General features: G+C 37.6%; 3 protein-coding genes and 1 pseudogene across 11 annotated transcripts in view; 3 read left to right on the forward strand and 1 right to left on the reverse strand.

Annotated features, from left to right (window-relative positions):
• MNAT1 (MNAT1 component of CDK activating kinase) overlaps positions 1-10,656 on the forward strand; it is a 146,813-nt gene extending 136,157 nt beyond the window's left edge. Inside the window, exon 8 of the mRNA XM_081116021.1 lies at positions 8,894-10,656. Coding sequence (XP_080972147.1) covers positions 8,894-9,014 — 121 coding nt within the window. The 3' untranslated portion in view covers positions 9,015-10,656. The remainder of the gene's footprint in view (positions 1-8,893) is intronic.
• On the reverse strand, positions 2,616-24,347 carry TRMT5 (tRNA methyltransferase 5; the record flags this gene model as incomplete). Of its 3 annotated transcripts, XM_081115990.1 has the most annotated exons (7): positions 2,616-3,446; positions 12,048-16,045; positions 16,797-17,451; positions 20,088-20,212; positions 22,257-22,912; positions 23,516-23,635; positions 24,013-24,069. In XM_081115990.1, 4 exons carry the CDS (start codon positions 22,744-22,746, stop codon positions 15,966-15,968), a joined length of 1,350 nt encoding a protein of 449 aa, XP_080972116.1. In that variant the 3' UTR covers positions 2,616-3,446; positions 12,048-15,965. The 3 variants fall into 3 exon arrangements, with proteins under 3 accessions (XP_080972116.1, XP_080972115.1, XP_080972117.1); XM_081115989.1 differs by lacking the exon at positions 23,516-23,635 and having other exon boundaries at positions 24,013-24,140; XM_081115991.1 differs by lacking the exons at positions 16,797-17,451; positions 23,516-23,635; positions 24,013-24,069 and adding an exon at positions 24,079-24,347.
• On the forward strand, positions 6,625-8,169 carry LOC308564607 (melanoma inhibitory activity protein 2 pseudogene; annotated as a pseudogene). The gene is made up of 2 exons: positions 6,625-6,768; positions 6,884-8,169. The product of its transcript is annotated as a melanoma inhibitory activity protein 2 pseudogene (transcript).
• The window catches only part of SLC38A6 (solute carrier family 38 member 6), a 96,900-nt gene continuing 96,447 nt past the window's right edge, over positions 24,145-24,597 (forward strand). For 5 of the 6 annotated variants that reach the window (XR_013997375.1, XM_081115941.1, XM_081115939.1 and 2 more), the window contains exon 1: positions 24,260-24,435. Coding sequence is in view for 5 of the 6 variants with exons in the window: in XM_081115941.1 (XP_080972067.1) it covers positions 24,325-24,435 (111 nt within the window). In the remaining variant the exon portion in view is untranslated. Of the gene's footprint in view, positions 24,436-24,597 lie in introns of all 6 variants that reach the window. The other variant, XM_081115937.1, reaches the window with a different exon arrangement.

The following is a 24,597-nucleotide window of genomic DNA, read 5'->3' on the forward strand; positions in this document are numbered from 1 at the left end:
TCAGAAGTATATTTAAGATTTATAAAAAATCATTTGATCTATTGACTACTGTTTTCATGGCTCTATTCAGATTTATCTCATCATGCTTGATTCCTGAGACATTCCTGTATTTGTCCGTACTGAATTGATGAAATCTGTTCTTAGAGGTCTGTGGGTTGAGGTATCCAGAACTGCCAACTGCCAGTTGTTCATAGGATGTGTTACAGTTCTGTCTTCTATGTTTTGACAGTTCACACTCAAATTAAGGAAGTATTCCTTTTGCTGTGTATTTACGTTAACTTTCAGTAACAGTGGCTGCCTGTCCTAAAATACCTAGTGCGTTCTTTGATAGTGAAAAATTGCACAGTTTACTTCAGTTTTAATTCAGAAAGGCTTATCTGAGCAAGCTGTGTTCAGCTGTACACTTGGGCATCATGTGGCTTTTGTCAAACCTGAGCTTTTGTGTTTGGATGGTCTGAATGTCTGAAATAATTGGTCACTTGATTCCCAAGTGTATTAGTATACATCTGAAATCAGCTTTAATAATTAATTTATTCAAGTTGTATTCTCATTTGATGGCTCGATAATAAAGCGAAGAGTAACATCATGACTGTTTGTGGAAGTTTATTATGTTTTTGCTTGGAATTCATGAAGCCATGTGTTTTTATAACCAAACTGCCCTTATGGACAGAAATTATAGACATTTCTGACTTGTAGTGCTTTCCTCATTTATCTTAGAATATATGATGATCAATTTCCCTCTGTAGACAGTTTGTCTATTATTCTGGACATCATGATTAGGTTAGGGTACCTGAGCACTAACCTCAGTTTTCAGAATGTTTTTGCTTTCTAGTGGTAATTTCTAGTGAGCACAGTATTGCTCTGATTGTTTTTAAATCTCATTGAGATAGACTCCAGGTTGTTAATGTAAATCTTTTATAGCTTTGGCTGAATTTCTTACAAGAGCTCTTGGTCTTGACAGCTGAGATCAGATGGCTGATCTCTCTTAATGGCACTTATATTTAAATTTTGTAGGCTGGGAGGCAGAACTACTTGGAACTGGTCTGTTTAATGCATGATGGCTTTAAATGCAGACTTTAAAAAATGGGCCACCTTGTAAAAATAAAATCTTAGTCTCTAGAGCTCACTCTCTCTTAGTTTAAACCAGTCCAAGTTTTTAACTCCATGGTTTTTTTCTTTTAACTCTCCATAGGGCCTGGTAATTTGAGGTAGAGGGAACTAATATGAACTTCACATTTTCATTTCAATTTAAATTCCAAGATTCTTTGAATCTCTGGAGCCAGAGTTTTTCAGGGGTTTTCATGAGGAGGTTATGACTGGAGGGGAAGTGTGCTGCCTCTTGGTCTTGAGTGACGACCCTGCCCTCTGCCCCTAGCTGAGAACTCAAAGCATTGTTGAATAGCACTAAAATGAGCTCAGTCCAAGACTTCAGCCAGATGGTCAATATAGGGCTTTTAAAGGAAGGGAAATGGTAAAAGAGTAATCTCAGAGGAACTCTCTTATGTTAAAGAACTGAGAAAATGAAGTCTTTCTGAAGCTAAGTGTAAATTATACCACCTTCTTTGGGAGCAAAAGCTGCTAAATGTAACAAGAAAATGACAGTGTAGGAAATCAAAGTTCAGGAACAAACTTCAAGTGTGGTTTTCTAATGCTTAATCCACTCTTACTCCCCTCTCAGGATCCACTGACTCCTTTTCCTCCCCCTTCTCCCAAGTCTATTTGAAAGGGATTTTGATGGGTAATGGCAAAGGAAGGCAACTTTAGACGGAGTATAAATCAGGGCATAAGATGCCCTTTGTAAAGGAATTATCTTAGACATGCTTTTGAAAACATACTTTTTTAAGAAGCCTTATTAAGAAAATAATCAGCCCTGCCAGGCGTTGCTCAGCAGTTGAGCATGGACCTAGGATCCAGGCGATCGGGGTTCGATTCCCGGTCAGGGCACATGCCCGATCCCCAGTCGGAGGCCTGCAGGAGGCAGCCGATCAGTGACTCTCTCATCATTGATGTTTCTGTCTCTCTCTCCCCCTCTCCTTTCCTCTCTCTGAAATCAATAAAGATATATTTTTAAAAAAAAGAAAATAATCAAAGATGTGATTTTTAAATCTTTGAGTTTAGTCTGCTTTTAGTAAAAAGGTATAATAAGGTATGGGTACCAAAATAAGCATACTTCTTCCCCCTCTACCCCCCTTGCTTTCTGCTTATAAGATTTACAGGTATTTAAAATAAACCCATGAAAAACAGAAATACTGCTCTGGGATTGGCTGAATAGTCAGAGCAATTACCTCTGGGCTCCAAAATCCAACTGAGCTTGACTTTTGGAAATAAATTTGGCTAAGACTTCTTCCTCATTCATTTGTATAAAGGTGTACATGAAATGATACTGACCTCTGCCAGAAACCCCAGGAATCCTATTCAGTGATGTACTTGTAACGGTCATGAAAGAATTAAAATAACACAGATGTGGATTAATGTGAAAAAGTAGGCAAAACACAAAATTCTCTTTGTGTGGTTTCAATGTGGCAGACCCTTTAAAATACTTTGGTGTACCACAATAATTAAAGTGTTTAAGAACATTACATTAAGATACCTAGGAAATAAAGCCCACAGTTGAATAACAAGAATGAACTATGTTTTATTTTTGAAAATTGGAATTAATGTAGGTTGCCATGGTGAAAATAGGTTGAAATACTTAACAGTAACTGTTTTGTGCAGCCCTAGAGATCAAAAACAGCAATGTAAATAGGCAGGTCTTTAAAGAATCATTCTCACAGACATGTTTCATGTAAATGATTGCTAGAAAGGAAATGCATTTTCTTCAGTGCTATGCAAAGAAATTTTAATTGACTTGGTTTTGGCAATGAGAATCTACAACCTAGCATTAATATCTCAAATTTAAAAATATTTGTTCATTGCTCTGGATTATGACTGTGTTCAAGAAACACTATTTTCAAACACTAATTAATCATTTTAAATAAACTTTTTTTACACATTTATGGCATCAATGAGTATGACTGTTTATTACATTTTACCTATAAAAAGTTGAACTGTTTTATATACTCTTTATGGAAACAGTGCCCAGTCATAAATTAAAAGATGCAACTGTTTTGGATATTTTACTGGTGGTCCTGTGTTTTCCTGCCAGCAGTGCAGCTGTTTCAGGTTTCTCAGGATAACATATAAAAAGCTGTATGTACACTGCAGGTTTATGCTTCGATTGCCAAGCCAGAGATGGTGTATGACTCAACTTTCCCAGAAGCAAGTTGTACCAAAATGTGATGAATCAAAACAGCAAGTTGCATAGTGGTTTGCATTACCACTATGAAAACCAGTTCTCATTTACAATAGTTGGCTTGAGAAGGTTGACAGACATTCCTCTGTGGTACTTGAATTTTGCCATGAGTGAACTGCCATTGGAGCCGAGACTATGCTTTTCTTTTGAGAGTCTGAGGAAAGGAAAAAGGGTGACAGATACATTATCTGGAGTAACGATAAAAATAAGCTGGAAACATATCAGGAATGAAACATTGCATTTCCAAGATACTTGTAAAAATATTATTCACTTATTTACTTGTGTGATAGTTATTGAGTTCCTAATAATTTTATGCTGTTCCAGGTTGATTTTTAGATTTTCTAAGGTGATTTAACACTTACCTCATTTCTTGTGCATCAGAGTCTTAACAGTTTGACATTTTATTGTGTTCTGGGAGGTAATAAACAGATATTTTTATGACCATGCAGTAGGTTTGGTGAATTTGTATTTAAATTCTGTGGGACCTAAGATTCTGTCAGGAGTTTGACAATGACTATTTAATAATAGTAGTCTCCAAAGTGGGATGCATTCCACCAAGGTATGTAAGATGGGAATTAGGGAGACATTATTGGAACTTTTATTAAGTATTTTAATCTCATCCTTAAATATTTATATAATATACTAATATATTATGTATATAATTAGGTATTATATAATACTACATGTATATAATTTATAAATAAGTATACAGATTTTGGAGATGCATGCTCAAATATTTTTTTACTACTATAAGTATACTATTGAAAAAGTTTGGAGATCATTGCTTAATAAATATTAATTTCCCCTTTCCTTCCACTTTTCCCTTTCACCCTTGGCAGAGAAGCAAAGAATTGAGTTAACACCTTGATTTGTGGCAATGTGAATAAATTATAGCCAATTCCAGGAGCTTATGCCGTGTCTTACTTTGACCACTTTTTCTATTTGGCCTCTTATATTGCCATATATTTTTTTAATCACACAAGCTTATTAAACATGGATACAAATGAAAAACAGACTTGTTATTATGTTAGAAATAATAAGTTGCTCATGCATCAAGACTTTGACACACAGGAAGTTTGAATGAATGAGTAGAAAAGTTTCCAAGTTATTAAAATGTTCTGGTGCCTGATTTATTCATTTGCCATACCCGTAATTCTAAGGTGGGTGAAGCTCCTTTACTTCCTGAGGCCTGAAGAAACAATGTGGTTTCTTAAACTAGGCATTAAAGCAAAGCTGGAAATATTTGTTTTCCAACAGTGCTGGTAGTCATGCTAACAAGTTGCCCTCCTTTGGCTAGGATTCTCCCATCTTTTTAGGTCTGTTTGTCTACCTTTAGTAAGGTAGAAAGTTTGAATTGCTAAGTATGTCTGATTGAAGAAAAATAGTGTCTTTTACACTGTCTTTTGAGGTGAGTTCAAAAGATTCTTCTGTATTTACTAATTGGGATATTCTTTTCAACTCAGGCTCAATCTCAGAGATTTCTTGGATATGTAATTTTCTAAGGTTTCCTTTCCTGTAAAGTAGACACAATATATTTTGTAATTTTGAAGCTACTGGTATGTTCTCTCCCTTCTTCCATTTGTTTATGTATTTGTTTCAGAACATACAGGGGTGGGCAGAAGTAGGTTTACAGTTGTGAGTACGTGAAACAGTTTATTATTGTTATTATTATGATTGTATTTATTTGTATTACAACTGTAAATTACTTTTGCCTACCCCTGTAAATGCTGAATAGATAAGCCTTCCCCATCTGTAATTCTTTAATAAGAGGGATAGAGTTCAGTGTACAGATGTCTGTCACACAACAATCTTCCAAGGTCATTCTCTATTCTGATGCCCTTTGACAATGAGTACAGTGTTTTGTCCATGTAGACTTACTCTTTCCTCACAATATGATTATATTTTAATCTAATTGATTAGGGCAATTTCATTTATACAAAGTAGGAAGGATACAAAATGGAGACCAAAGCCCAAAACTTTCAAGGTTTTTAAAAATTTAATGAATGATAAAGAATCAGGTCAGTTGCATGAAGACTCAATTGTTATGTAATAGAAAGTAGTAAAACTTTCAAAGACAGTGACTGCCAGTGGTCATCTAAGGAGGCTCCACAAATCACCTCTAAGAATGCTTTCAAATTTCAACAAAAGTAACCACCTTTTTTAAAGAAAATGAAAAAACACATAAATTATCATAGGTTAGTTGGCAGTATCACACTAACATAAAGCAAATGAAAGAATGAAGAAAAAGTATAGAGAGCAGAACTCAGCAGAGTATTCATAAAAGAAGACTTAAGTAAATGTATCTTTGCCCAAATAAACGTAAATTTAGTTGAAGCAGTCAAACCAAAGATCCTGGTTTTGTAATGAGGACAGAAACAAGCTGCTGTTGTCCCAAGCCCTGTGCTTTAAGGGTTCATCATTGTAAATAAAACCTTTATAAATTAAATATAGATCTGAAGGGCTTATAAAATGTTGTCAAAGATCCTACCACATCATTTGAAAATGACTTTCTAAAAAACAATAATAGTGCGACCAGCGTGGCTCAGCGGTAGAGCATCTACCTAATGATCGAGGAGATCCGGGGTTGGATTCCGGGTCAGGGCACATGCCGGGTGGCGGCTCGATCCCCAGCAGGGGGCGTGCAGGAGGCGCCTATCAATGACTCTCCTCATTGATGTTTCTCTCTCTCCCTCTCCCTCCCTCTCTCTGAAATCAATAAAGGCAAATAAAATAAAATTAAATTAAAAAATAAAATAAAATATAAAATAAAATAAAAAAATAAAAATAAAATAAAATATAAAATAAAATAATAAAATAAAATAAAATAAAAAAGTGAATAATTAAAAACATAATAGTTCCCTCCCAAATGGCTTATCTGAATTTCACATACAAACAACTTAAGGACTCAAAAAGAAGGAAACCCTGGGAACAAATGTAAATAATAAATACTCTTATTTTAGGGTAACTGGAATGAGGTCGGTGACCTGTTTTCCTGGACTGGCGGGGTCCCCCGGCATAGGACGCTGTCAGGGCTTCCTTGGGGTACAGATGGAAGGCTCTTGCGGGGCTGCGAGAGGAAAGCCCTGTGGAGAGGGCGGTGTCCGCCCCGCCCGGCTGCGTGGAGGGGCCTCCCGGGGAATCCTCACTCCATCACCGTCACCCCGTAGTGTTTGTGTGTATGTCCTGGGCCAAAGTCGAGAGGCCCACACGCAGTGCAGAGCCTGGGGCCGAATCCCATTTTCTCCGCCCCATTGCTGGCCCTGCAGAGGCGGGTGGCTTGGCCGGCGGGGGTGGGGGCGGCCCCTTAAAGAGCAGACGCCCAGCACCGGGCTATGACCCTCACGCAAGGAGGAGCGGAAATTTACCGGCTCCCTAAACGGAGGTGTGGGCTAGTCGCCGGCTCTTGTGGGATGGGCTTGGACTTTCGGGTCATATGGCCGAGGCTCCCCAGCGAGCAGCGTGGACACCTGAGGCCCGTAGGCGCCGTTTCCTCCAGCACCCCCTCCTCCCCCGAAGGCTGGGGCGGGTGTCTAGTTGCTGTTGCTGGGCGCGGCTTTGGGCTTTGGGTTCCGCACAGCTTAGCCATTCAAGGGTTCCAGCTTTGAGAAGCAGTTAACATGCTCAAAGTTTGGAGGCAGTATGTGAAAAGCTGAACAGTTCCAAATCTGAATTTGAGGTAGAAATACTCTTTCTAGAAAAAGAGTTAAAGGGAGAGAAATCTAAACATTCTGAATAAGATGAATGGATGGTGGATATTTCAAAAGAGGGTACAGCTCTTAGAAGATGAATCAGAATCACTCAGATCATAGGTAGCTGAAGCCAAACGGCCTTCAGAGTATTTCAGATCAATGAAGAACGTCTTAAGGTAGCTATCAGAGATGCTCTGAGCAAAAATTCCCGGCTTCAGGAAAGCCTCTTCAGCAACAGCTTTTACAGGAAGTGGAAGAATGGAAAGGATAAGTGAGTGAAAGTAATAAACAGAAAATAACATTTGAAGACTCCAAAGAATATGCAAAACCAGTTCTATGTGATAAAGAAAATCAGATCAACTCTCTGATGCAGTGCTTGCCAAAGTTGCAAGAGAGGGCTGTTGTGCTTAGAGAAGACCTAACGGATGACTTGGAATTGGAAACGGGTGACTGAGAAAGTGATGCACGGTACATGATCAAAAGAGAAGCTCTGAAGAAGCCCATTCATGCTGCGAAGTTAGAGGCTTCTTTAAAAACCCTAGAAGGAGAAACAAACCAAATATACACGCAATTAACTGAAGTAGATAAAACAAAGGAAGAGTTTATAGAGTGTATTGAAAATCTCCAGACTGAACAAGCATCTTTGCAGTAAAAAAATGAACACCTTGAAAATGAGAACCAAAAGCTTCAGCAGAGATGTAAAATAACGGCTAAGCTATATCAAGTAAATGAAATCATACTCCTCAGGAAAATAACAGAGGAAAATGACCTCTGAGAGAAAGAGGAAAAACTTTGTAAAGCAGGTGAAAAGATGAGCCGTGCAGCTGAAGAGCTGGAGACCTATAGAAAGCGAGCCAAAGATCTTGAAGAATTGGAGAGAACCATTCATTCTTATCAAGGACAGATTATTTCCCCTGAGAAAAAAGCACATGATAATTGCTTGGCATCTCAGACTGCTGAAAGAAACTTCAGTGATTTAAAGAAAGAAAATTCCTACCTCATACAAAAATTAACTGAAAAGGACTTAAATTTGAACTTTTGGAAAAAGATCTTTATGCACTTGATGCTCGAAATACAGCATTTGGCAGAGAGCGTTCCCCATATGGTCCCTCACCATTGGGTCGACCTTCATCTGAAACAAGAGCTTTTCTCATCAGATGTACATTTCAAATCAGAATTCCTCTTTAAAATTTGAATCTACTTGTCGACATGAGAAACGTCCAAACTTGTAAGAATTTTTATGAGTTTATTTGAGCCAAACTGACGACAGTTGCCGGGAAGCAAAATCTCAACGGATTGAGAAAATGCTCCAGAGAACGGCAGTTTTGCACCTTATTTTATACATTACAGTCTGAGGAGGCAGGCGTAAAGGGGGGGTACCTGGAATCCATTGGTGATAGATTAGGGAGGCTGGAAAAAGCAAAACGGGAACCTCTGGGATTGGATAACAAGTAAACCGAATAGACACAAACTTCTTTTACATAGGTGGGTTTAGGATAGTTAACAGTTAACAATTAACATGATAACAATAACAATGAAGGGTTTTGTGAGATTGTGCCCTGAAGAGTCTGGAAAAAGGAAATTACCCTGGCATTCCTCTGTTATCACAGATGCAAAAAGACTATAGACAGACTTAGCTAAGGTAAAGATTGACCTTTGTCAAGGAGGATACCTGCCTAGGACAGGGACTACCCACCATGACTTGCTTTTAGTTAGGAAGTTTTAATTTCAGACCATCTTGTGTGGTTACTTTAGGTCTCTGAGTTTGTAAGGCTGCCATGCAGGCCTCCCCTGAGCATGTCAGGTTTAGTATGTGGCCCATTTTTGTTCCACAGCTTTACTATTGCTTTTAAAAATGTTGCCAAGTTTTATGTGTTTTCTATATCAATGCTACATTTTTGTTTTGTTTTAGGTATTTAAACCACGTCAGAGCTGCCTCTCCACAGGACCTTGCTGGAGGCTATACTTCTTCTCTTGCCTGTCACAGAGCACTACAGGATGCATTCAGTGGGCTTTTCTGGAAGGCCAGTTAACCTTTATTTCTCCTTTATAAGATTTGGACCTGGGAGCAGACCTAGGGAGCTGACTAAAGAAAAGCAGACTTGTAAAATTATAGCCATATGCTGCTACACAACAACAGTACTAGCATAGCAGCTGTGTTAAAGTATTTATAAAGAGGAAATTTCAGAACTAAGCTGAGCAATATAGTGGATAAAGATTTGTGGGAAAAGATTTATTTTTTACGTATTTTTTTGAGAAGGATTGAAGCCGGAAGCCTCATCTGATGGAAGATATGAATAATTTACCTATGTATATTTGAGGTTGACAGACTTGTAAAATCTTTTTTAAAATAAAGCTAGCCTTTATGCTAAGTTTTATGGTTTTTCTCTTATTACAGTGTTTTACTTGAACATATTATAAAATGGCATTTTGAATACAACATTTAGTGCTACTATCCAAGCCTATTATTTCTTCTCATAAAATGTTCTTTTTTTTCCCAATGTCTTCTTAATGCTAGTCCAGACAAGTGGATATATTTCCTTCTACTAGCAAGTTACGGCAAGTAAAACCTGACCTGTGATAATGTCACTCTCTTAATATTAAGGACTCAGTGCCTGCTTTGAGCAGCGGAAAGTGAGGCAAACCTTGATCAAGGTGTTATAGTTCCCGGCTGTGAGCCACACTTAGGATAAACCAGAGAAGAGTATTAAAACCTGCTTTCATGACAAATTCAAAGAAGTTAGTTAATAAAATTTAATATTTAAATGGCACCTTTCACCTCAAAAGTGAACTCATTTTATGATGAAACCTTGGAGACTGGAATGGATACATTTTAAATGAAATTTCCCTTTGGGTCTCTGATATAGTTTCTGTGGAAACTTGAAAGGCACTTAGTATACCCAGGATTTTGCTTAAAGAGTTTGGATGTGGATAGGATGGATAACTGTATGACTGTTATATAGGCCACTGGGTATGGGACATAGTTTCTCAAGCAAATTAAGGGATTTCCTATCCAATCTCCATTACAATAGATGTTAATTTTATGGGTAGAAAGTTACTTGAAACAAGATGATTGGTTACATTAGGGTGAAATATTCTTATAACGACTCCATCTTATTTGACTAAGCAGATATTAATTTCAGGTATGTAATAACTCCATCTTCTCTGACTAAGCAGGTATAAACACCTTCATCTTTCAGTACTGTACTTCTAACTATCTTTGATAATTGAGAAAACCAAGGCATCGAATAATTGAGTAGGCCAAGATCCTATACCTAAGTTAATAAAAAGTCAGAATTAGAAAACAGGTCTTTTGTTTTGTTTTGAAGTCTAGTTTTATCTCTACCAGTCTGCATCTGTTTCTCATATCTATTAATATTCCCCAATTGAGGATTAGCATTTTCAGTAAAATCTATAAATCTATTCAAAGAACAGTGAGAACTTTGGACCTATTGTTAAGGCTTTGCTTTATCTACTTAGCTGCCAAAGTGAGGTATCCAGTTTTTAAAAAAGAAACACTATTACTAGTTCTCAGTACCTTGCATGATGTATTTAAATGGAATTAATGGAGTAATAGAACACTTCAAAAGCTTTTGAAACTGTTTTGAGTCTACCTTATTATTGTGGGAATTGCCTGCACTTGATTTGGCAAATAAATTCCAAAACTTCTATACATTTGTAAATAGTTTGTCCTTTACTATTGCCATGTTTTGTTCAATAGGCAGGATTTAAAAGTTGTTAAATGATCCTATTAGATCAAAGGGAATGGTGAAAGATAACCTAATAACAGTTCACTAAATAACAGAAATATTCTAAATTGATGAGGTTATTTCCTATCCTTCAAGTGATTTCCTCTCTGAGACAAAAGGTTGTACAAGTCTTTCATCTACATGAATTAAGTCTTTTAACATTTTACAACACTAGCACAGAAATAGCTAACAACTACTAAGCATGTGCCAAGCACCGTGCTTCCTGCTTTGTGTGTTTTCTAATCCTTACAACAGCGCTAGTCTTATTTTCCCCACTTTAACAGATGAAGAACTTGAGGCATAGAAAGAGTAAGTAACTTGCCAAAGGTCAACACAACTTAAAAGTAGCATAATTTGGATTTGAATCCAAGTGGTCAAACTCCAGAGTTCATGCTCTAGAGATGACTGTCAGGCTCAAACTTGCAAGCAACAGCTGTGTAGTAGAAGATTTCTTAAGACTTCAAGAAATTTTATAGATCAAGTATTTAGTTTTTCATGAGATATAAACGATATCAACTAACCTTCTAGATAGATACCCTTGAGAGTTTTAAGAAATTAATTATGTAGAACATGATTGACTATTAACTACTCCCTTTTAAGCAGATATTAATGGTATTGAATACATTTACGTCATAGTTAGGATGCATTATTACTTAGTATTCCTTAATTTCATTCAATAAATATTTGATCTAAGCTTCTTTAGAAGTTATCTTTAATCAACAGGTGGTGAGATAATCATTTCAAATTAAGGTGGCACAAAACTTGTTAAAAATTAACAAAATTAAAAATTTTCCATGCTGAGGGAAAAGGGGGGAGGGGTTAAAATGTTAATAGAAGCATTTAAGGATTATGTTTTCTTTACAACAATATACTACATATTGTCTAATTAAGGCATGATTAAATGGAGGCAGGAATCATACCACTTTACATGTACAAATAAGAACATCATTTGTACCCACACTTAATATTCATAATGTTAGACAAACATGAGCAGACCAAGGACCATGAGCTAGGTACAGAAACTCACCAGGGCAGAAAGCCCCAGATGCCTAGCAAGGGGCAAAACTGGGAAAACAAGAACCTTGTCCCCAGGGTAACCTATCCTCCCCTATCGCCGGTCATGTGGTTTAGACCCCCTGAGCAGTTCCTCCCTAAAGATAACTTGTAGGCCTCACTTGTATTTCAGCTTCAGGCCCAGAAAAGCAGCATAACCAGTCAAGTGAGGCCTTGGCTGCCTCAGGACCAACTACATTGACTAATGACCCCCTGCCCTGGCACCAACCAATCAGTGGAGACCATGATCCTGAAAGAGCACACCTGGAAGGCTGATGAATATTCTATTGAGACACTCCCCTGAGACCTTCCATAAGATTTCCACCTGCAAGGAAGAGATAAATACACTCAGGACAAAGGATTCAGTGTCATCTCCTTCCTTCCCTTCGAGGGGACCCCACTAGACATGCAACCAGGGGAGCAATGGGCAGCAGCATTTCATCCCGGGCTAACCCCCTGAACCTGTCTCCAAGGCCCCCTTTTCTCTGACTCCTCAGTGAGCCAGAGCAGCCCAGCCTGGGCTCTCCTGTTGCTTCTATGCACCTTCCTTGTTTCACCGTTCTAAGGTTTGCTGCCACCATGGACCCAATGCCCTTTGACTCAGTGCTGTGTAGCCCTTCCCTTGGGTTATCCCCATCTCCCATTCCCTTTAATTAAGTAAATTTAATTTTTCTTTATTCACCATCTGAGATGGCTATTTAGCCTGCCCGCATACCACCAACTTTAACTTTTCACATAACCTAGCACATCAATGTACAGTATTAGAAGAAAATTTTATTCCTACTTGCAAATTAACTCTTCACCTAGATCAGGAGAAAGTGGAGGAACTATTGACCCCTGGCCAAAACCAGCTGCTTGCCTGTTTTTGTATGCTCTGTAAGCTAAGGTTGGTGTCCACATTTTTTTCAAGTTTGAAAAAAGCCAAAAGATTAGTATACTTTTTAACACATGAAAAGCATACGAAATTCAAATTTCAGTGTCCATAAATAGAGTTTTTTTTGAGCACAGTGTTTATGTATTATCTATGGCTACTTTTGGGCTACTGTGGCAGAGTTGAGAAGCTAAAGACCTTATGGCTTGCAAAGCCTTAAATACTATCTGGTCCATTAGAGAGTTTGCTCACCCCTACCAGTTTACTTCTCCCTGAGAGGGCAGGGAGGGTAAGAAAATTAGAAGTCCCAAACTACAATTCCTGGCTGAATTAGCCCTCAAGCTCTCGCAGCGGATTAGTTGGGTTGAGTTTCAAAACAATTTTAAGTGCCTTTAGATAAGGAATAAAGGCTCCAATTCATTACTTCCCTACACTTCTTATCATTTATTGTCTTCATCTACTTATATTACCTGCCTGGCTTCTGGAGGCATTTGAGCTTGGATCAAATGACTTGGATCAGGGGTCCTGAAACTTCCCATAGGACTAGACAGTAAATATACTGGGCCTTGTGGACTAAGGCAAAATTGAGGACATTAAAGTGGGTACTTATATAACAAAAAATAAATTGGCACAATTTTTTAATTAGCAAAATTCCAAATATAATTGAGTATATTTTTTGTAATGTCTTTTTTTGGGAATCACATTTCCTTTAATTGGGGTTCTAAGTGTTTCCTATCATTAAAATCAATTGTAAATGATCACCTGTTAATGGTTATCTGTAATGAGATTTTACACACCTCACCTTTTAAAAAATGTCTTTTCACACAGATACTGCTTAATACTGGTATCAATCCAGAAGGATATGATTCACCACTTGGAAGGCATTTGTAAAACTGTTAGATTCTTCCCTTGACATCTGTCTTTTAGCATGTGATTACATAGCACATTATTCGCTTTCAATTGAAGATGAGGTGGAAGTTGAATTGTAGTTCAGTGGATTTTGAAATACAGAAATTTCCTTTGCATTTGCATCAAGGTCCCAAAAATGCTGAACTCAGAAAGTGTATCCACTGCTAATTTGTGTGAGAAGGGAAATCTTGTTTTAATTTTTTTTTAGTATTTTTTATTTTTATGTTTTGAGAGAGTGAGAAACATCAATTTGTTGTTCTACCCATTCGTGCTTTCATTAGTTGATTCTTGTATGTGCCCTTACCAGGGATTGAACCCACAACCTTGGCATATCAGGAGGACACTAATCAACTGAGCTACCCAGCCAGGGCTCTTGTATTAATTTTTGATAGCATGAGAAATGTACAACACAGGATAATGTGATTCAAATGTCCGCTGTTGAAATGGCTACTGCAGTATATTACACATTAAAGTTATGTTTGCCTTATAATTGTAGATTGAAATCTTTAAGAAATATTATCATCTTTAGCAAAAGCTAATTTCCAAAGCCATTCATTGTTCTAAGAATAGTGTTTAAGGGTGGTTTTTTTAAAGAAAAATTTCAGTCTTGACCCTCATCTCAAAAAAATTGCAATCACACTTTACAATTCTAAGCAAATCAAACCTAGGTCAAGCGAGTCAGGAAATTCAGCTTCAGTATCTGACAAAACTCAAGAACTACAGAATGGTTCAAGTCCATGAAAACAAATGGTTTACAATTGATACTATTGGTTCAGGAACAAATGATTCAAAAATTTTCTGCAAGGTACTTGCTGATAAAGATAGTGAATAACCGTAGGTTTTAAACACCTTACATTTTCACAAGCTTTGTAAACTTCTCCAACTAGGTCTTACCACCATCACTTATAACATCTTAGCACATTCCACTTCAGTTTGTACAGAATTACTTTTCTCAACTTCTTTGAAAATATTCACCAGTAGGTGTTCCATGCAGAGTATTCAGGGCTAATTCTTTAGTAACTTCAAACTCAGCATTAATGCCTCAAATAAATAAGAACTGAGCAGTATTAGTAATATCTATCAACTCATCAAGTGTCAAAGAACCATTTGGACTCATTTACCTTTTTAATTGACAATTGATATTGCTCCCAGTGTTCTCAACTCTGAGCAATTGTTCTTGCCAAAAGGCCAATAGATTTAAAAAGTTTACTTTCTTTGGACACATTTCTTTGGCTGCTGTATCCAAACACAGTTAATTCACAATTAGTGAATTGATTAAATAGCTGACCTTGCTTGGCTTACAAGTCACTTGGAGACTTACTTTGGTTGCAGCCTTGTTTTCTATTTTTAATTGTGAAGAAATTATACTATAATATTTCCAGTTTAAATTTCTAATTTTTCTGACAGTAGCTTGTCTGTGAGTTGGAAATGCTGAGATGAGTACTTCTTTTGGTAATGTCGATATTGCTGTTTTTTAGTGCAGGAATAGGTGCTTTGTCATCTAATTCAATACCAAAATAATTCACACTCCACTACTGCCTCAAAAACACATTAAAAGCTCACCTTTCTTGTTCTGAAATGATGGATATACACTGGTAATAAAATACAATGTTATAGCTTAGTTACATAAATAGCAGTGAAAATACTATTAAATTATTACAGTATCATTGTGATTTGTAGTGTACTGAGCACAAGTATGAAGTGATGAGAATTACACTTCATTGTGTTACAACTACTCAACTCTCCCTTTATGCCATGAAAGCAGCCTTAGACAGTAGGTAAACAAATGAACATGGTGTATTCCAATAAAACTTTATTTATGGACACTGAAAGTTAAATTTCATATAGTTTTCATATCCAAAATGTTATTTTGATTCTTTATCAATGATTTAAAAATATAAGAACCATTCTCAAGCTACTTGCCATACAAAAACAGGTGGTAGGCCAGAATTGGCATGCCAGACATGGTTTGCATATCCCTGATCTAAATAATCTCATTTTTATTACTTTTATAGTGATAGTATAAGAATACTATATAAAACTTAGCTATAGTCTTCAGCTAAGGATAACTGCAGTGATATTAGTGCTTTCCTAGTTAGCACGTAACTACCCTGCCTTCAAAAACTATTTTCCCAAGAGACAGACATATTTAACACGTTTAAGTAACTTAGATTATAAAATTATAATTATGTAGTATAATTTAGGTAATAAAAATGTTTAGTAGACTTATTTCATTTAAACTTTTATTTGATAATCCTCAATTTATAAAACAGAAAGGGTTAAATATAATAGTTCAATACTAAAGTAACCAAATGCTAAAATTTTATGAAATCATACAAATTATATTTTACTACATAACAATCTAGTGGGGAGATGGAGAAAACATTTCCAATTAAAGTGATTTAAGCAAAGGTGGTTTTGTCTTCTGAAAAGGCTTTATCTGTCCTCTGGCGTTTAAGGGGTGGAGGATCTTCATGATTCTCTGTAATAGATCCAGAAAACATATTAGATAAGATACTGAATGTTTGAAAATACTTTTAAAAAAGCAAATAATGTAGCCCTAGCTGGTTTGGCTCAGTGGTCCCAGTGTCCGGCCCAAGGCCTAAAAAGCAAATAACGTAGGTAAAGGTTTTTAATCTATTCAATTTGTGTATGAAATAGTAACATTCCTGTGGATTTATTATTATTATTATTTGAGAGCTATATATTTTATTCAGTTGATCTGTTAATAGTTATCAAATAAAGTATTTTATTTTTTATTCAAAAATATTACAGATGTCCTTTTTTCCCCCCATTGACCCCTTCCATCCCACATCCACTCCCCTCCCCAGCCCCTCACCATGCTATTGTCTGTGTCTTTGGGTTATGCATATATGCATATAAATTCTTTGGTTAATCTCTCCCCACCCACCCACCTACCTACTCCCACCTTCCCTCTGAGATTCGTCAGTCTGATCCATGCTTCCATGTCACTGAATCTATTTTATCAGTTTATTAGGTTCTTTAGACTCTGGATTTATTATTTAATGAAAGAGCCTTCCACTAGATTGAACAGTGTGACACACTAAAATTTGTTTAATTGGGAGAAACTAGTCACAAATGGCAAGGGGTATTAAACTGAAATATCTAACTAGAATTAGTTTAATCTATTCCAAACTAAATAAATAATATAGTCTAAGAAAACTACATGAAAAGTATTATAGCTTACATTTAATTTCCCAGAAATTGCTCACCTAGATCTAGGGTCTGGTCCTTATAGAGTACAGCTGCAGGAACCTGAAAGGTGAGGCATAACATTTCCTTGTTAGGGGCCACATTTCTTACTAGGTGAACTGAACTGCACGCATCCAGGGAAATGCCCAACACAGCTTCAGCTTGTTGCTGAACATCCTTAGCAGGATTCGCATCTTTGGAAAAACTGTAACAGTGCACTATGGGAAGGAGCTCACTGCTGCATGGTTGCCCATCCAAAAGTGATTTGAAAGCACCGAGAAACTCCATAGCCTTTGCTGGTAAGTTCATGACAATGTGCACAGAGTGTTTTCTTTCTTTTGACAGTGGTCCCAACTGCTGCATTAACTCTTCTCTGACTGGTCCTTGGAGGAAGTCTTTCCCATCCAAGTTAAAGACTTTTACCTTTTTGTCCACTTTATTTAATTTACAGTTGTGCAATAGCCATTTGTAGGATTCAGGATTGAGATCATTGGCAAATACAGTGCAGTTTTTCTTTGCTGCTGGAATGGCAAAGGGCCCAACCCCAGCAAAAATATCAAACAGGACATCTCCAGGTTTGAGAAGTTCTGTGATACGGCTGTGTTCTGTAGAGAGACGGGGATTCCAGTAGACTTTTGAAAAATCAAATTCATAGGTGTAGTTGTTTTCTCGAACCTGAAAAAGGTATTGTGCATTTAAAGACATTTTAATTAGAATTCTGGTGTTCATGCTATCCTTAAGGCCAGTTAAAATCCTGCATGAGACTTTTTCACGAGAAGTCATCTCTTCAAAGTCAAATGGTTCCCTATCTCATCCATCCTAAGAGGCCATATAGTGGTTCCCAAGTCACATGAGGAATTTTTCAGATAGACCAACTGGCTGGCTGACCTGATGAATACATACTACATGTATCTTCATGGTTGGTAGCTAAGTTGCAGACAGCACTTGCACACAGCAAACAAGCTTCCCTTATTTAGTTTTCAATTTGTAAGAGGGAGGCATGATAGATGTGTCGTGTCATTCAATTTGCAGGTATTTTGCTATGTTTTTAGATAGTTACTTGGACTTTGCAAGTTTCACGTTTGTAAATTAGAACCAGTGTACAGAACAAATCATTCTCCTGTTTTCTCCTTTCCCAATTCTAATTCATAGAGAATCAAAGGTCAGAAAGTTCTATAAATCCAATAGAGATGTATCTTCTATATTCTGCTTTCATGGACTTTTAATTCCACATTTGAACATATTTCCCCCCCCCCCCCAACCATATCAGATGCTCTGGCTATATTATTAAGGCTCCAGAGTTGGAAATGTTTCCTCATGATTCTGCCAACTAAAAGGCTTTCTGGCTACATAACTTAGAAGGTTTAAATATGTCTTGTGACTACTTTTCCTGAAATCTCCTTTCCATTCCCCCTTTTAAGGTCCTTACTGTGAGGCACAGATCTAGTTTAAAAATTAGATTCTAAGTATGCTGGTTTATTCATGCTGTCTTTGATACCTCATTCCCTTAGCATTAATTTCAGCCAAATTCACTCTCAGGAGTCTTTTTACTCACAATATTCATACATGGTACTTAAATGTTGCATGAGCTCCTAAAGTTAAACTTAAATGTGACTCTGTTTGGAGCACAGAAATTATACTGACCTTTAACATACATTTTATGGTAAAAAATTAGGTATAAAATATGCCCTAAGAACAAACTTCATGACTTAGGAAATCAATTACAAGGCATTGATAAAATTATAGAAGTTCCTCAGAACTTTTTGGTCTTCTCTTGAGAAGGATGATGTTGTTACCTGTTACCCTAAGAGTCAGTACCAAATGAAGAACATGCACAATGTTCAATCAGCATATGACTGAAGGGCATGCCTTAATGGCAGCTGAAATAAGCAGTTATTATCAAAGGATTCACATCCAGATTTTATTTGCCATAATAGACCTCATGCATTATACACAAGTAGTAGGCAGTGGAGGTTTGGTATACAGGGAAAGACCATGCATGGACTCTGGAGTCAGAAACCTGGCTCCAAACACCCTGCCCAGTCATTCCTTGTTATTTCACCTGCATAAAGAGAATATTAATAACAACAATCATTATTTTGTAGGCTTCTTCGGATTTGTTATATTTCAAGCATTTAGCTCAGGGCCTAACAGTAAGTGTGTAGTAAATGGTATTTTAATAGTGACACTATGAAATTATAGAGAAATAATATTACACTTAAAAATAATATTCATCTAAGGCTATGTGGCCTAGAATCTTAAATAATTAATTTGCATAAATTCTGTCCTGAGTTTTATAAAGTCCTGTTTAAAAGATATGTTTAACATTTTAAGAGTGGCCTTTGTTATTAACATTTTTGTCAAGTTATAAAGAAAGGTTAGCCTATCTCCTAGCATGGTACAAAATTTCATGTTAACATATCACAATCTAAGACTTCTGGCTAAAAAACAGTTCATTATATCCAGCACTCCAGATGATTTGGGGGGTAGAGGATTATAAAGTGTTTTATATCAGGAATCTGTTCCTACATATTTTAAATTCTTTTTTCTTTGAAATATATATTTCTTATAAAATAAATGTGGTCAGTAGAAAAGTATAAAAATGATAACAAAGGTCACCAATAACTACATAAAATAAAAATGTCCACTGTGAACATTCTGATGTATGTACATACTTACATAGATATTTAGTTAAAATTGAACTATGTTACACACTTGCTTTTTTGTTGCTTCACCCATCAATGGGCAATTTATTTTAATATATATAGAGCTAAATAACCTTTAATGATGGAATATTCCATTGTATTGTTATACCAGAATTTAATCAGTTCTCTACTGATGAACATTTAGGTGGTTTTCATTTGTTTATTTATTTTGTTAATATAAAAATAACAATGAAGAACCTAGTACATACATCATTACAGTTTTGCTTAATTATATCCTTGGGATAACCTCCTATAAATGGAATGCTAGGTCAAAGGACATACCTATTCAAAATTGCAATATAGGGTGGTGCAAAAGTAGGTTTACAGTTGCATGTGAAGCAGAGTTTATTCTTATGTTGTTATTTGTTAACTATTGTATTGTTTTCCAAACGAATAACTGTAAACCTGCTTTTGCCCACCCTGCATATTAGCATACATTCTTCCTGAATGCATCAAATTTGTACTCCCATCAATAGTATATATAAATGCTCGCATTCTCACATATTAAATACTAGATACCAAAAATACTTTAAACTCTGTCATCTATTCTCATTCTAAACATTAATTTTGATATAACACCATACTAGGAGACAAAATACTCTATACCTTGGTCATCATGTTCTCCTCACCAGATAGCACTTCCATTTGGAAATTTCGGTAAGTATTATCAATATTGTTGATTTTATTTACTGCTGAGGTGATTCCTGGATTTTTGTCGATCATAACTTGGCCTAAAAGAAAGGATGAGAATTCATAACAAATGTGGCCTATTGATTGCAAAAGAAAAATGAAAACTGCATTTAGTGTGTGTAAAGTGACATGCAATTCTAATTCAACAGATTACTAAAAATTAATGTCTGAGAGCCTCCGATAGAAACACACAATAAATGGATGGGTACATTTCTAAGGAAACAGTTCTGAGGAGTTTGGGTCTACCTATTATTTTCCACTTTTTTTACTAAATCTCATGTGTACTACAATAAGCAAAAAGGTTAGACCACAGGGAATTGGTGAAGAATAGAAAGAAGAACTATAAGGCCTGAGGCAAAAAATGGTGTCAGAAAACACCAGTCCTGTAGCCACTGGCTTCAAACCAATTGTTTGTTTTACTGTATACTTAAAATACATGTCTCCACTTTGGAAACACATACAGCAAAATAATGTTTTCAAATAAAGGAAACGGATTCTTCAGTCTTAAGCTAAATAAAATTTTCATTTACTTAAATTGTTCTTTTTGTCAAATATTTGCCACAGCAGAAGCTGCTACAAAGATAATACATAAAATACACCAGAAACGGTATATTGATGCTCTTTACAAGGTCTACTTTTTTTGTCAGCAGTTAAAAATTTTATAAGAATCTACATTCTATCTCATTGCATAAGGAAAATAATTTGATTTGTAAGTTAGTAAAAAGTACTCATAATATGCTTAAGTACAAATATGCTTAAGTACAATCAGAATTTGTCTGATTTCTCTCTGATATTTAACTAGATACCTGATTCTGAATATTACATCAATAAATTCTAGTCAGTCATTGTTCTTATCTTGTTCTGCATCAGGTATCAGAATTCAGTTTTTAAGGTACAGATGTTAGTTTGATATGAGAAACCAAATTAAAAAACCCCACAAACACCTATTCTGAAGGTCTATAATAAAAGTTGAAAAATTACCACTGTATGAAACTGTTTCACTTCTCTTCTGTAAGTGCCCCTTTATGAAAGAGTTTATAAAATAGGATTGACAAATGTAATGTTTGAGTTAGGATAGGCAGTGACTCATAGGAAAACCTAGACTTGACATCTGCACCCAGTCATAACTATAAAGATCTGCCTAAGAATTTATTATGTTATCATTATGCATTATCAGCCCCTTTCATCAATAAAACAAAGAAATGCATAATAGCCTATTTCTGAAATCCTACCCATGCAAAATACTGACCACTACATTTTAAAGCTGAAAATAATTCCCAGAAGTTCTGACAATTACTCTACATTAAAATAATCTGGAGGATGCATGGGCATCAAATATTCATTTAAGGACAAGCGCAGTTTTGATTCATTTTTAACTCTTCTTTTATCCCAAAGAATAAAGGATCCAGGCTCAAAGTTGGAGCTCCAGAGGTCCAACATACACAAACACTGTTTCTAAAAGAGCAGGAGCACTACAAAACAAAGTTTATACTGACATACAGAAGAGGCTCAGTTAGCTGAATCCGTGAAAGTATGAGTAAACGGTGTTTTGCAATTTTGACTATAAAACACTCAAATTTATGAAACCTAGCATTCAACATAGTCCTGAGGCTTAATAAGGCCTGTGTACCAAAGTGACCAGCTGCCAAAGAATTCTGCCAAAGCAAGTAATTCAAGTGTTATCTAAGCTTATGTATTGTGTACACAAAAGCTTGAACTGATATTTAAAGCTGGCTACACTCTGGAAAGCTTATTTCAGAATGGCCCTCAAAAGAGAGTATGTAGCTTAAGAGCCTGCTTAAAATTAAAAAGGTAGCCCTGCTGGGCGTGGCTCAGTGGTTGAGCGTGGACCTAGGATCCAGGCAGTCGGGGTTCAATTCCAGGTCAGGGCACATGCCCGGGTTGCAGGCTCGATCCCCAGTTGGGGGCGTGCAGGAGGCAGCAGATCAATGACTCTCTTAATTGTTGATGTCTCTCTCTCTCTCCCTCTCTCTCTCTGAACTTCTGCAATTTGGCATTTTAAAAAACTAAAATTAGAACTTTGTAATTGCTTTCCAGTACAAAATATTACTAAGACATACCTACCAATTAAATGCTTGAAAGGTAGTTGATGATCTCGAAGGTTCAGGTGGGCAATATGTCCAACTCTGCTAAATCCCGAAGTCACATCTTGACCTTCAGGAAGCACAGCTCTCAAGATTTCTTCTGATTTAAAGTTTTCATAAGTTAGTTCCAAATTATACTTAGATATCTGTGGACTGACATTAAGCTGCTTTAAAACAGTGAGTTCTGCTTCCTCAAAGGAATCACTAGTAAACATTTTATAGGGATCCAACATAATTAGTCTGCTTTCTTCATCTTTTGGATCTTCAATAACACGTTTTATGCCCGGTCGCTGCAATGCTGCCCTTTTAAGGGATCGTATCAATTTATTGACAATTTCTTTCCTTACTTTAAGCACTGGGATGGTGACTGTTTTTTTAAAAGCTGTTCTATCAAGTTTTGTCATTCCTCGAACATCAGAGGGTGGTGAAAACAATTCTGACTCTCTCTCACTTGTTTCCATTTCAGGCATGGTTGAGAGTCTTTTTCTTTGATCCAGCAAGAAAATACCGGCTGCTCTGCTAAGTTTCTGTATCAGTGATGTCCAAGCTAGTGGGCTCAATGATTCTGATTCAGTTATTCTACAGCTTTCCACTTTGAGAAGTCTTCTTAAGAATCCAAATGGCCGCCATAAGATCCTAAAAAAAGTATTCATTTAAAAACCATAAAGCTATAAACCAATTTAGTGTTCCCAATAGGTTTTGAGAATGAAAATCTAAATTCTGCTGTTTTACATAACCCACTAAATGCTAATAATTAAAACTTTCAGTGGTGTGTGAGAGGTATACCATCTTTTCCAGGACAGAATGACTTTTATTAGTGGTAAATAATAAAACCAGCACCTTCAACCCACCTGCTGCCACAATGAGGGCTTACTGATCTATCAACCTCCCTATACTTAATGAACCTCTCCACCCACAATTTGCTACAGAATACATTTGGAACTGGAAGACTGAGATTTAAGGGATTATCTCTAAATGAAATGGTCGTCATATTTATGGCTTTACCAATGGCAATATCTCCTAGGATTTTCTTGTGGGTGCTTATTGTAAGCTAAATGCTTTACACACATCCACCTTGGGAGGTGTGTGGTATCACACCTTCATTTTGTAAATGAGCAAACTAAAGCTCAGAAGTAGGTTAACTCACCCACTCTCCTTGCTGGTAAATGGCTGCGCAAGGATTAAAACCCAGGTCTGACTGACTTCAGTGCCTGTGTTATTAACATACTGCAATGTCACCTTCGATGCTTTATTGCCACAAGTCCTGCCTACAACTAGGTTTCAGTATTTTGAGGACGCGGACTTTGCCGAGTGTCACATACACATGCCATTAAAATGATCAGTTATTCACTTTGCCTTCTAGAATACAAAAGAGAATTGTAAGAGGACAGGGCCCTGCCCCGAACCCTGTAAAGCAAACCAAACTTCACAGCCAGGGTTCAAATTGGGCCTAGCAGTTAACCAGCTGTGTGATCCCGGGTAAATTACTTAATGAGTCTCGGCTTCCCTCATGTAAAACGTGTGTAAAGGATCTGTCAGAAGGCTTTCGAAAAGAAGGAACCGGTCCTCCCTACCCAGCGCGCGGACCTAGGCTCAGCGCCCGGGCTGACGACCGGCGACCTCGCGACGCTTCCGCGCCCGGGCAGCGCGAGGCGGAGAGCAGCCCGGCAGGCAGGTACCCCCAGCCGGCCCTCCGCCGCTACGAACTAAAAAGGGCCCCGCAGCGGGCACCTCACCAAGGTCACCCTCCTAATTCGTGGTGTCGCTCTGCATCTTGCTCCGGGACCAGACAGACCCCTCACCTCATGCTCCGGTGCAGCTCGGAGGCGCGTCGCGGGTGGAAGGGCTGGCCCTCGATGACGTCATCAGGGCTCGCCGCTGAAGAGAGAGCGTCCCCAGGTCGCGCCGCCTCCCGCCGATCTCCCGGCCCCGGTAAAGTACGGGCACCCGGAAGGGCCGGGCCCACAGCTCCGCCTCTGGCGCGAGTAACAGCTGGAGGGCAGGGGTAGGAGCTCGCAGATGGCCCTGGTAGTCGGCCAGAGAGCAGCATGGAGGCGCCCTGGGGTGTCATTAATGTCGAGCCCGGCTGGTACCTCTCTTCCCAGCAGCCGGAGGAGGAGGCGGTGGAGGCGGAAGAGTCCAGCCCGTTGCTAGGCAACGTAAGTTGGCTCCGCTGGCTCCTGGGCGCTGACTGCCGCCCGGCTCCGCTGAAGTGTCTGCCGAATAGGACCGGGGAGAGAAGGCGCATGGCACGGGGAGAGGGGCGTGGGGCGCGGGACCCAGAGGCAGCAGCCGAGAGTTAGACGCGACCCGGCGGAGTT

Source organism: Miniopterus schreibersii (genome assembly GCF_964146895.1).
Source record: "Miniopterus schreibersii genome assembly, chromosome: 1".
Classification (NCBI taxonomy): Eukaryota; Metazoa; Chordata; class Mammalia; order Chiroptera; family Miniopteridae; genus Miniopterus; species Miniopterus schreibersii.